The sequence below is a fragment of the Lycorma delicatula genome, chromosome 1 (assembly GCF_047948215.1).
Source record: "Lycorma delicatula isolate Av1 chromosome 1, ASM4794821v1, whole genome shotgun sequence".
In the NCBI taxonomy this organism is placed as follows: domain Eukaryota; kingdom Metazoa; phylum Arthropoda; class Insecta; order Hemiptera; family Fulgoridae; genus Lycorma; species Lycorma delicatula.
Genome location: NC_134455.1, coordinates 303,557,804 through 303,571,619, shown reverse-complemented (window position 1 = coordinate 303,571,619; position 13,816 = coordinate 303,557,804). Strand labels below are relative to the sequence as shown.

Below are 13,816 nucleotides of genomic sequence, written 5' to 3'. Positions count from 1 at the left end.
AATAAAATTAAAAGAAAAGTCTTATAATATAAAATAGATAAAAAGTAAGCAGCTTCAGATTAATACTAAATCGATTAATAAAAAAAATAAAACTAAATTTTTTGATAAAATTATAAATTCTAAAGAAATTAAAAAATAAAACAAAAATAATTCTTAAGTTAAAATTAAATGTAAATCTTATGCAGATTAATTAAATCAGGTTAATTTAAACCACATACATATACATAAGTATTACAATAGAATTTAAAAACGTAACTAAGCAATACAATCATCAGTTTAGCATTAAATGTAACCTATATAATGAAAAAAAATTGCTCATGAGACAAATGTCCAAAGCTCGTTGATATTCAAACGTTGAAAAAAACATTACACGTTTTATACAAAAATTGATTTAAAAAAAATACTTTTACAAAACACAGCATATTAAAAAAACACACATAACATGCTAAATCCAATAGAGAAATAGTAATCAGCTGTCCTCTGTGGTCAGAACTTCATTGACGATTATTTAAAAGTAGAAACCACAGGTTTTAAAGCGGCAACAGAAAAAACTAGAACATAATGGAAACAGGTTAACCGCTAAACAACATTAAGTTAAAAAAAGGCAATAAATAAAAATCAATTAAAAAAAAAAACTTTTTCCAATGCAATTTGTAAATATTTAATTATAAATTTTTATATATCTTTTAAAAGGGGTGCCATTTTGATATTTTTTAATTTAAATATCTAAAGGTATCCGAGTTTATCCTAAAACAAGAAATGACCTCCTGTATGAATGAGGTTCATAATCATTAATTTTATTGACAAAAAAATTCTACCGAAGAATTTTTTTAGAAAATTAATTTAGGCTGTATTTATTACACTGATAAACATAATTTTTGTTTCCTAACATGCGATACATGATTTTAATGTGTTTATTGATGCTGAAAACAAATATGAACTCAGAGTCTTTCTATCATCTAGCATTTTTGAAAAATTGTTAATTTAAATTAAAGGATTTTTTTCATTTTTCAATGTATAGTTTGGAAGGTTAGAATTTACTTCAAAAAAATTAAAAAATTTTGGGCTTTCGAAGCTAACTAAAAGAACTTTATCAGTACTTTGTTGATGAAAATAATTTGGTTTATTGCACAAATGAGCTTATGTTGCACTTAGGACAAGTTCATAAACCTGAGGACTGGCACCTTTTCATAGATTTGTCCAAGTGTATTAAAAGTGGTTCTACTACAAAACGGTAACATATATCCTTTGATACCAATCGCTTATGGTATTAATCTAAAAGAGCATACGATGTGATAAACAACGTTCTTGAGAAATTAAATTATAAAGACACACCTGGAACATACGTGGTGATTTGAAAGTTATACCTATTTTGTTAGGCATGCAGTTAGGCTGTACTAAGTACATGTGTTTTCTTTGCGAATGGGACAGCTGAGCTAGGGATAAACAATATGTAACCAAAGAGTGGAAAAAACTTAACTTCAAATAGGAAAAATATTATTCATGAGCCCTTAGTTGAACCCAAAAAGATATTTTTACCCCCTATCAAATATCACGCTACGACTAATGAAAAATTCTGTAAAAGCAATGAAGAAGGACAGTCCCCGATTTTTGTATATTAGGCAGAAATTTCCAAATGTAAGTGAAGGAAAAATTAAAGAAGAAATATTTGTTGGTGTCCTCAAATAAGAGAGTTGGTCAAAGGTGATGTATTTAACTCAATGTTAAATAATGTAGAAAGTGTAGCTTGGGCTTCATTAGAAGATGTTTCTCGGCAAACAAAAATCCAACAATTACCACGATATTATTAATCAATTTCTTACTTCATACAGAGCTATGGGTGTAATATGTCTTTGAAAATACATTTCCTATACCCACATCCGGATTTTTTTCCAGACAACCTCGGAGACGTAAGTGACGAACACGGTGAACGTTTCCACAAGATATTTCGGTGATGGAAAGCCGCTATAAAAGGAAATGCAACACTAACAGGCTAGCCGATTACTGTTGGACATTAATTTGGGATGTGTCTGAGGCTATTTATAAAAGAAAAGTATCAGCGAAATCATTCTGACACAGGTATGGTCATGCAAAATTATAAATTTTACAGATTTAACTACATTTTCCCTTAATTTTTTTTGAAGCGAAAATTTGTTAAAAACTAAGGGTGATAAAAAAGTTGTATTTATAGATCTGTAATGTACCCAAAAAAGAAATTCAAGAAAGGTATCGCACTTAAAGAAACATTAAAAAAAGTTTTTTGGTCTATCAGTGTTATTAGTACAACCGACTTCTGTGCAGAAGAATGATATGTATAAATGTTCAAATCCTAGTAAAGACAATTACTTTTATACAGATTTGAATACTAGATTCTGGATACCGGTGTTATTTGGTGGTTGGGTTTCAATTAACCATACAGCATAGGAATGATCGACCTGAGACTGCACAAGGATACACTACATTTTCATTCATACATATCATTCTCATTCATACTCTGAAGTAATACCTTACGGTGGTTCCGGAGGCTAAACAAAAAAAGAGATTGCTCGAGACTCGGTTGTAAAACGTGCGCACAATGTAACTAGAGTATCTGAGAAACGGACGGATGTCGGTTCCTATTTTTGCGGAATAAAGTAAAAATGTTCCTCTGTTGGCAATTGAGATTTGAAGCTTGGGGCTTTTATCGCTACGGGAAGGTTTTTTAGGAATTTCAAATCTAAAACTACCATTGGTCTGCCCGGGTCGTCTTAAGGCATAATTTTGTGAACTACGGTTTCTGCCTCGGGCGGTGAGTCAGCTGGAGCTAGCTGCGCTCCCTTCGTTCGGGCATGTTAAGAGCGTGATGGACTTAGATCGGCAATCGGGATTACGAGGTGCATCATGTTCCACGACCCACAGCAGCATGTGATTTTTACGTAGGTAGCCTGTAGCATGACTATATAGAGACAGAGGAATTCTTCCGATCACCATAAAAATAATGATCCTTCATCTCAAACAGAACCTAAACTGACCTACACGTTATCATGAAATCGTGTACGGAATTTCATGTTTGCAAATTTGGCTGTAGAATAGTGTTTAGTTTTATAAAATTGTAAATACAATTGTAACACAAGTAATAAGAATACTGTGATATTCAGCAGGTATTAAATTTGCCACTTCTGTCTAAAATAAACTAATTAATCATATTAATTACGCAATTGACAAGCTATTACCCTCTCTACTTGATCAGAGTCTCATAATTAAAGCAAGTATTTCAGACGACTTTTACTTTATCATAACTAGATACCGGACTATATGCAACATAAAAAGCTTGAAACATGCATGAAAAATGCTTAAAATATGCATAAAAAGTGTCAAAATATGCAACTTTAAATAATAAAAAAATAGTAATTTTTAGTTTTTTTTAATTTCAAAATCAGCATGCAAATAGTAAGTAATTGAATAACATAGCGATATATTCGATAATTAACAATTATTTAACTGTTCCGCGGCTGCTAAGTGCGCTCTAAGAGCCGTGCAGCTATAGGTTTGGCCGGCTACAACGTAAGATTTCATTTATTAACAAGGTACCCTACCGAAAAATATTGTAAATATAACAAAAATATCCATCATCACTAAATTTTAAGGAAAATATGCAATAAACGGTGAGAATGGGCTTAATATGCAAATGCATATAACCCGGTCTCTAATCATAACGGTACAATTTTTTTATTGAAAAACAATGACTATGAAGAGTATTAAAAGTAGGATCTACCGAACGTAAGACGGTATGATATATATATCATTTCATTCAGCCGTACGTTTACGTTTAAAATTTGTTTTACATGCCTCGCCATAGTAGTGGCAGAAGCTTGACAGCGGTTTCTAGCTCACGACCGACCGATCTACATATTTGTAATATAATTTTACTTTTTCTACTGATTGTTTTCCATATAACAGATCAATTAAGTAATAGAAAAATTTGCGATCGGCAAAATTCAAAAAATGTTGTCGCAGTACTTGCTCAGAAGGGTGAATTCCGGTTTTAGATAAGAAAGAATGTTGCACTGCTGTAATGATTTTTGAAAATAATACTGCTTTCCATGTTTTAGCTAGCTTTCGGTGTTTGTTGAATCTCATGTTATGTAAATATTATATGTTTTATAATACTGCGAGGTATTTTTTATTGTACGGTAAATACACTATACTTTTATATTTGTTTGTTTTTCTTCCTCCTTTTCATATAATTCAACTGTGTCTGCATCAATTGCTTAACAATTATACTTGCTAACAACCCATTTTGACACAGTTACCCATAATTTATGTGAAATTGGAGCCATGTCCACAAAAAAAGGTTCAAATTGACTCAAAACGAATAAAACTTCAACACTGATTTTTTGGACACCAATCCACCAGATTCTTTCATACCAGATCACAATTTGGATTATTGAGAAACACAAAAGTACTATCGAAGTTCGCTGATTCTTTTAAATAAATTAAGCCTTTATGTAGTTGCGTTTATAAATTCTTTTTTATTATAAATTGTAATTGTCATTTATATATATATATATATAAAAAACATTATTAAACTTGTAAATCTATATATGTAAAATCATTGTATTTGTAAGTCTATGTGTAACATCATGTAATTGGTGCATACTGAGTCTTGGGGACTGATCAAAGACCGGTCTGATGACAGAGATTTACTTATATAGTAAGTACGGAGCCGTGAATCTTTCAGGAGCTGAGTGAACTGTACGAAGCCACTGAATCGTCAGGAGCTAAGTGGAGCCGAATGCATCCGAACGGAGCCGCTGAATCGTCAGAAGCCGAGTGCATCCGAAAGAAAGCCGTGTATTCGTCTACAGCTGTGCGAATCCGAACGTAGCCGAGTATAGCCGAACGGAGCTATCCGAAAGATCTTTAAATATTTAAAAGTCCTATTTTAAATGGAAATTAATGTTTCTCATTAATAGTGAATTTTAAATAACATGAATGAAACCCGAGTCTATACAAGTACTACAGCAAACTAGCTTGCACCCAGCGGTGCTCGCATAAGTCAGATTTGGGCGACAAACTTTCTGTTTAGGGGACCACTGGGAAACCAGCTTATCTCTGGTGGTGCTCGCAAAAATCTAATTTTTGGCTTTTTAATATGTCACCCTTCCAGTTTCATGAAGAAAACCTTGAAAACGCATCCAAAATCCGGATTTTTGGCTCTAACTCCAATTACTATGAACAGATTCGATTTTTTTTTAAATTGAAAATAAATGAAAGATTTTATTTCAACTAGGTTTACATTATCCTACCAAGTTTCCTCAAAACCAGTTAAAAATTGCACCGAGTAGAATGAAAAAAAAGAGCTGAAACGTACCCAAAAACCCCGTTATTTGGTTCTACCTCTGGTTCCTGTGAACCGATTCGCTTGAAAATAAATAGGGCTCTATTCCCGATAAGATTATATCACCCCATCAGGTTTCGTCAAAATTGATTAAGATTTGCGTCATTTGAGCGATTAAAAAAAATCTTATTTATACATATAGTTCATACAAACGTAGATAAACATTGCAGAATAGTGTTTAGCAGACTTCAAAACGTAAAGAAAAGTTGATTCCCTTCCCCCCGAAATCCTCTTAGAAAAATCTGATCAGGCGCAGCAGCAATTTCTACAAATTCTTTGGAAATCCGCTAATAAATCAATGAATTAATTAATAGTCTAACATTTATGAATGTAAATTAATAAATTAATCGTATCGAACCGATCGTAAATTGTTTGTAATTGAAAAATAAAAAATAAGATTGATAATCGTTTCAGAGAATAAATTGAAATGATAATTTCCGTACGTAAAACTACTTGCATAAACATAATTTACATAAATAAACATACCTTACGCATCCAGAAACGACTATAACAAACATAGAGTAACTAAGGGCGTTTCTTAAATCCACCATAATATGTACACTACCGTAATATGTCCACTAAAATCGTAACTTAATAAAATTAACTTGAAAGTTAAAAAACCCACTAGTCTAATGTAATAAACGTAAAAATTGATTTAAACCTCTCCTGTTTTCATCAAATACCCAAGTTTTTCCATCGATTCGGCGATTACCGTGACATAAGAAAACAACCGTTTATAATACAATAATAAATGAACAAGATTGCATTTCCGAGCTATTATTTATATAGTTCTGTACAATCTGATGTAAGAATTGTTTAACTTCGTGGTGGCAAGCGTCATCTTATCTAATTAATAACAGACTTAATACAAACAAATAAAAATGTTTAAATAAACTTGAATTACGTTAAGGGAGATAATACCGCACCGATTAAACGTAACAAGATGATGAAACTTGCAATAAACTTGTTAAGAACAGTTTTTCTTATACTCTGGTCGAGATACGTAACTACCAACATATAACCATCTACAGACAGGAAATAAACGTCTGACCTAAATTATATCACTATAAAGGACAGGATCACATCCGTATCCGAGCATGTAACAAGCCTCATCCCTTTAATATCAAAAAATATTCGACACGGGAACCTAGCTATACATTCAGGTAATCGTTACGTCAAATATTAATTAAAAAAACAGATAGTTAATTTTCTGAATAGGTTACTACATAAATAAATATTTTATTCGCACCGATATATAATATTTGGTAATATAGCATGTAGATCGAGTCAGAAGTATTACTCCATACATAAAATAAAACAAACTGCTCTAGCATTTCCTGAAAGGATAGAAGTAAACTTTGGAAATACACATATCATTAGAACACCATCAGTTAAATAAAAAACAAAAGAGGAAATGTTACAGTCAATACATAAAATGATAAAATATAAAAAAATAAATAAGTAAAAAATAAAATAATTTTCGATATAATTATCGAAGAGTATACCGGTGTACATTAAACGAGGTTCATATAAGCAAAATTATTTAATTAGTATTACCAGATATCACAACCAACGGGTTGTAAGCGACTTGAAATGAGATACAAACACTGCAAAAAATGGCAAGTCGTCTTCAGGAATAATAGGAATCTCGTATTAAGTGATTTACCACATCATAAATAAATATCAAACCGTTAAAAAAAAAATAATAACTTTAGCTACAACAGCAAAAAATGTAGTTACTTAAGTGTCATTAATAATTGGAAAATGTACGTAAAAAACTAATCTATATATTACGTTTATATCTATTTCTGTTTCTCGTTAATAATGAATTAGTTTTTTTATACAATTTTCAAATACGACCGGCATAGATAACAAAAAACATTGCCAATTATCTTAAACTAATACAAGATTAATACTTCAACTGATAATTTACATATTTGATAATTGCTTAGCACTTCGACTGGTAATTTACATAGCCGATAACTACTTAGCGGTTATCAAATTATTTTTACAAAAATTATGTAATAAAAAATATGTCTAACAAACCGTTATAACGGTGTATAACCGTTAACGAACGCGCGCACACACACGACACAGAAAGAATTGTACACAAGTTCTAGGGAAATTAAAATGCAAAAAATAACAAAATTAATACAATTTTAACAACAAATTCTATGAAAATCTCTTTAATAAATATTTTTTTTAATATTACAATTACACAAGAGTTAATTACTCTGAGAGCTTAAGGCTTGTATAAAATCCTACAATTAAAAATTTGTAATTATAAATAGTCATATGAGCAATATGTACAAACAATAATCTAACTATTATATAACCTTTTGTAGTCTGGCGTAGTAGAAACTTCCTTACTTAATCAGTAAAATAAAAAATTTTAATCAGTCAATTAATAAGTCAATTAAATTTTAATCAGTCAAAAAATAAGGGAATCAAATATTTAACAATTCCATCGAAAATTATTTTATTTTTTACTGATTAAATAAAAAACAATTTTTTTACCATTAAATTTACTGGTTAAATTAGGCGTACCTTAATTCCATTGTAAATAAACAGCACAGCAATGACAAAGTAATATACAAATATATAAAAAAAACTTCAACTGAAAATATGGACTACTAACGACGACTACGTATCAAAAACTAATTTTATCGCATTAGACTGAACAACAACACATAGTTATGTAATGTTACAGAATCACTCAACAAATAGACACACCTGCACGTACCTGGTCATTTCCATATCTATCTTGCCTGACTGTATTTGTAAACAATACAGTTCTCCAACTCTTTCCGTTTATTAAAATATACGCAAATTTTTTTTTTTAAATTTTATTATTCCGTCATGAATGTAAACATAAAAATATTACATGATAAAATATATTAAATAATTTTCTTAAGCTGTTATTTTTTAAAACTCAAAAAAAAAACAGTGTTCTCTACAGAATAAAATTACTATTTGTATGAACCATTCAGGTACAGAATATGAATAAATTTTAAATTAGTTAATAAAAGAAATTATCGGATAGTTGTAAAAGTTAGTAACTTCAAAATTATATCGCCGGAGTCATTTTAATAATAAATTACACACATCTGTATTAGATATAAATTTGATAAAAAATTGGTAAGTGATCAAACGTTGCGTATTGGATTTTTTGTATGTTTCATTTACGTTCTTAGGTTCCAATTCAAACCTTTTGCTGGTTTTTGGTCACTTATTAGAACTCTATGAAGTTCTTTTCCATTATATTCTGTATTTATTTTTAAGTCTCAACATAATATGACATGCTAAATTTACTTTTATTTGTTTGTCTTAAAATCTTTGACTTACATTAAAGATTGTACATTTTAGATTTTCTTTTAATAGCTTATTAACTAACTCCGGATGCCATTTAAAAACGGTTCACCGTTCTTGTTAGTCTTTTAACAACAAACTGCCATAAAATCTTTCCACCTCTGATTCATCTTAAAGTATCTTCGTTCCGTACTTTATAAAACCGTATAACTTTCAATACAAAGTTTACATTTTTATAACATAAGTCCTACCATAAACCCGTACAATCGGTTGCAACGGAAAAACAATACAGGTACAAATATGGACCGTCTGACACCCTTATTTGAAAAATCTTTCTTTTACTTTCTATTTGATTTTCTACTGTTCTGTTCGGGCGGGCCAACGATACAATTGTCTCCTGGTCACCCGACTCCAATCGGTTATAAACATTGCAAGTACCTACAACAGGGACCAGAATCGATTAAAGCCACCACTATATCATGTCATCTGAAACCTGATGGCGGCGCAAACAGCTGACTTCGAGCTCATAATGAAACACGAGACGACCAGAGAAAAACCCACCACATGTTTGAAAGTACAGCCCGTTCTAAAAAAACAAGGCTCACAAAATTCCGAACATCAAATCGGCTAACACAGTGAATCGTTTTACCTCCGCACAGAGAGGGTCTGATTTCACACAAGCATTAACTGTCGGTGACGTGGCCGAGTCGCGTACTCCCCAAATTTAGTCTCCTGAACAAGGCAGCCTGAATACATTTAGAATTTTTAATATTTAAAATAAACTAAAGAAAAGAAAGAAATATTCAAACAAAAATATTCCTTCCGACAACAAAAATTTATATGGCACTGAAAAATCAAATTTACTTCAAAAATGAGAACACATGTCTACGACAAACCACAGTTTTTTATACGGGGGAAAAAAAGATTTACCCCTCATAACTATTTTTAATACTGAATAAAAAAAGAATAATAAAATACAACCCATTTAAGAATTGGTTAAGTGTCTGAAACACTTATCCTTTCATCCGGAGGTCCCGGGTTCGAATCCCGGTCAGGCATGGTATTTTCACACGCTACAAAATTGCCATTTCATCTCATCCTATCTGAAGCAATACCTAATTATGGTATCAGAGGCTAAAAAAAGGTTTGTAACAGGATCATTTTAATTTTGTTTTTTAACGAAATTAGCTGTTACGGTAAAGACAAGTTTTTGCAGTATTTATAAAATGTGTGCTTTAATGAAACATTAACACGTTTTTAATTAAAATACTAATATAAACTAAATACATTTATTTAAATATACACGTGAGTGTTATATTGCGTAATATTTTATAACGTACAACTAAATACAGTTAATACTTCGACAAACTATTTACAATTGTTTACAACTTACGTAATATTTTATTAAATTAACTAAACAAAGACATCGTCACGGTGAAAAATCGAAATACTAAAAAATTAAACAGACGTGTTTAAAAAATATAAATAGCTGATCTTCAGTAATTTAATATTTTTAATAATAAAACTAAACAAATTTATCGCACAGAAAAATTACCAAAAAATATCATATTACATTGCATTAAAAAAAAACTCAAGATTAATAAATAATATTATTAACCGCAATTCCTAAGACACGAGTATAACATATGTTATACGTTACGGTACAATGAGCAAATAAAAAAGTCTTAAATGACAGTGTACGGATTTATAGCGATAATAATACGTATGTAGATACAACATTTGTTACAAAACAAAAGGTAATAATAATCTGACCGATAGCGTAAATCCTGTTCATCAACAAGGCTGTGGCACCTCCAGAGCGGGGGATTTTCCATGTCTTCGCACCGAGGTCTCCACACAGAATGCCAAGTTCCAATGCCAACCGAACATTACAGACAGGAGAGCCTTTCTCTAGACAATTCAAGGCTCATCAGTCGATGCCTCAGGGCCTTATAACGAACTAATAATGAGGATACTACACTCGCTCGCTTATTTACTGTTGCTGTTGCTGACGACAATAATAGCATCGTTCGCTAACGTTGCTCACAATGAAAATCAAAATCGGAATAAAAGATTTAATCGTAATATAATTATGTAAATAACACGAAACTAAATTATTATACATTCAAAACACATACGATTAAATAAATAAAAGTACGTATTAAAAATATCAATAATCTATCGACAGAAGGAAAATTAAAGAAATTATTTTTTAGAGTACGCTTTAAAAAAAAAAAAAACCGTACATCTGCAAAAGAAGAATGTTAACGTTTGTTTTCCGACTTAAAAACACCTAAAATACCAAATAAAAGCAGGTCAACGCAGCACAATAATTATATGACACGTCAAATTAAAAAAATAGTTTATTAATTTTGCTAAGGCCACTTTCGTAATTACTAAAAGTAGAAGAAATAATAAAGAAAAAATTAATTTTAAAGTAGTCGGGAAAAAATGATCAAAAAATACTAGATGATTATTATCTAGGCATATAATCAGACTAACTTTATTATGTAAAACTAGTGCAAAAATTTCCTTTTTTTCCTTTGTTACGCCATGTAATGAAATTGTTTACATTACGTTATTTAAAATTTGATGAGTAAGATTTTATAAAGCAAATAAAATGTAGCCTAAACATTTACGTTTTAAACAATAAAATATCGGCACAATTTTTGTTTAACTTTCCCTAACTTTTTCGTAATCTCTTTACAGCACATCATTTACAAAATACCTACAAAAATGTTACAGAAAAGTTGACTATTACATGCAGTTCTTATTTAAGAAGGAATTGTGGATATAGATAATATTGTCGATATAGATAATTTTTAGAAAGGAAAAACCACGATACGTTTTGTCTGGCCTGTGTAATTGCAGTTTAATTTATATACTCTTAAGTCGATTCTGTTTAACAATGTAGTGTGCATTTATATAAGTTACCGAACATCCTAAACCCTTCCGATAAACAGAGCTTTCTAGAAGCATCTAAATTAAACAGGAAACTCTAAACAGAGTACTATATCGGGATTATATCACAAAGAACAAATACAAGCATTCACATACAATTACTCATCGAAAATAGATACACGACATAAAACAGTATTAAAAAATAATATTCAAATTGTATACATAACGCAAAATCCACAATTTGAATATGCTTATACGATATGAAATTTGTAAACATAACACATTAAAAGAATAACAAAACTACAATCAATATCTATTCGTTAAGAAAAGAGGATTTTCCTAACACATTTAAGACGATACCACTGTATACATTGTTAGATAACGAAAATTGATGGGAGCTTCAAAGTGAATCTGGAAGCTCATTTTTATTTATACAGAAAATTAAATTAAAAAATATTCCCAATTATTAATATTTCTACGATATGAAGTATTAATTTCGATACAAATATTAACATAACAAACTATACCCCAGATTTAAAAAAATAAAATAATTAAAAAGTATACCTTTTAACTTAAAAAAAAGTTCATTCGAAGAATTAAAAAAAATAAAAAATAAATTGTACTGAACAATTATAATAAAAGACATCAATCAAAGAAACAATTAAATAAATCTTAAAGTTATATAACATTTGGAGACAGACTGTTACTAAGAGAGGAGAAACGATTAAATTTAGTGGAAGTTCTTGTACACTATAAGATATTAATAGCAAACGAATAATCAATATATAGGCGAGTGAAGTAACCAGTTTTGGTAAATATAAATAATCGTCAAAAAAGTTAATTATTATGAAAGGAAGGGCATGAAGTTACCTTGGACTCTTAATTGATTTGTAATTTTAAAAGAAAAAACATCTGATTGACATTTATTCAATGTCCTGTTCTTTATTAAATGAAAGCATTAACAATAAGAAATATACTAAGAAATATATCTCGCAATTTAATCAACTGAAATAATAAAACATTCTAAACGATAATAAACCACTCAAATAAATTATCACAAAGCATTTCCTATGTATATTTAAAATTAAAAAATATACATCAATGTAACGAAACAACAAATAATTTTATAGTGCGACTTTTACTCTTCTACTGAACATAAATATTAATAAAATATAACAAAGGACACAAAAATGTGTATTTTTAAAGTTAAAATATTTTTTTAATTTAACCACCAAATTTATCTAATAATAATAATACAGAATCAACGTTTTTTTTTGTTTTTTTTTAATTTTAAAGAACCGCGAAGACCATACTTTTTCAATGTAAACAAGAGAAAAGAATTCAGTTACCAAACAACAAATACTTACAAAATACTACAAATGCTATAGAAACAACAGTAAATAATCTGATTGTAAAAAGAGAATACAATTTGTTAACTTTAATTACAAGGGTATCAATTACTTAAAAACATCAATTATATTTTTTAAGTGTTAGAAAAATATTCTATACTACTCTATGACGTTTATTTAATTTTGAGTTTAATTAGTATACTTAAGATCTATCTATGGCAGGGAATAATACAACAGATGATTTTTATGTAATCAGAAACTGGAAATGATTTTTTTTTATCAGTAAACTTAATAAGGAATCTTTCATCGGTACTTACGGGTTTTATTAATATCATTCTAGCGAATGAAAATTTACTTTTTCTATTTATTTAATATTCTGCATGGAATTTCGTGAATTTTGTTAAAATTTCAAAAAATGAAGGATGAGCAAAATCCTCTTTTCTTAACGAATAGATTTTTATTGTGGTTTTGTTATTCTTTTAATGTGTTATGTTTATAACATTTTATGGACTATCAAATTTTAATTTATCACGTTCATTACGTGATAAATTAGAATCTATCACTAACAGTTCTTGTAAACTAACAACAGGAACTGTTTTTACTTTACAGTTAGACAATTTTAAAGCAGGATGAAGACCGTATTTAATTAAATTTTATAAAATTTAAGTAACAAAATGTTAAAAATAACAACTTAAAAAAATCATAAACTTTAAAAAAAAAAATATATATATATATATACACACACACACACACATAAAGGTTAAAAAAGAAATATTCATGTAGTTTAGTGCTTTTATCTACCGAGTAAAAATAACACGATAATAATTAAAAACATGTAGCTAACATTTAAACTAATTGCGAATTTTAACTAATTTAT

General features: G+C 29.5%; 1 protein-coding gene across 12 annotated transcripts in view; it reads right to left on the bottom strand.

Annotated features, from left to right (window-relative positions):
* LOC142333367 (NAD kinase-like) overlaps positions 1–13,816 on the bottom strand; it is a 489,955-nt gene that overhangs the window by 44,494 nt on the left and 431,645 nt on the right. The window contains exon 1 of one of the 12 annotated variants that reach the window (XM_075380452.1): positions 10,463–10,617. The exons of 10 other annotated variants lie outside the window; for them this stretch is intronic. In XM_075380452.1, the coding sequence (XP_075236567.1) occupies positions 10,463–10,524 (62 nt within the window). In that variant the 5' untranslated portion in view covers positions 10,525–10,617. Of the gene's footprint in view, positions 1–7,927; positions 7,953–10,462; positions 10,618–13,816 lie in introns of those variants that run through there. One more of the 12 variants, XM_075380455.1, reaches the window with a different exon arrangement.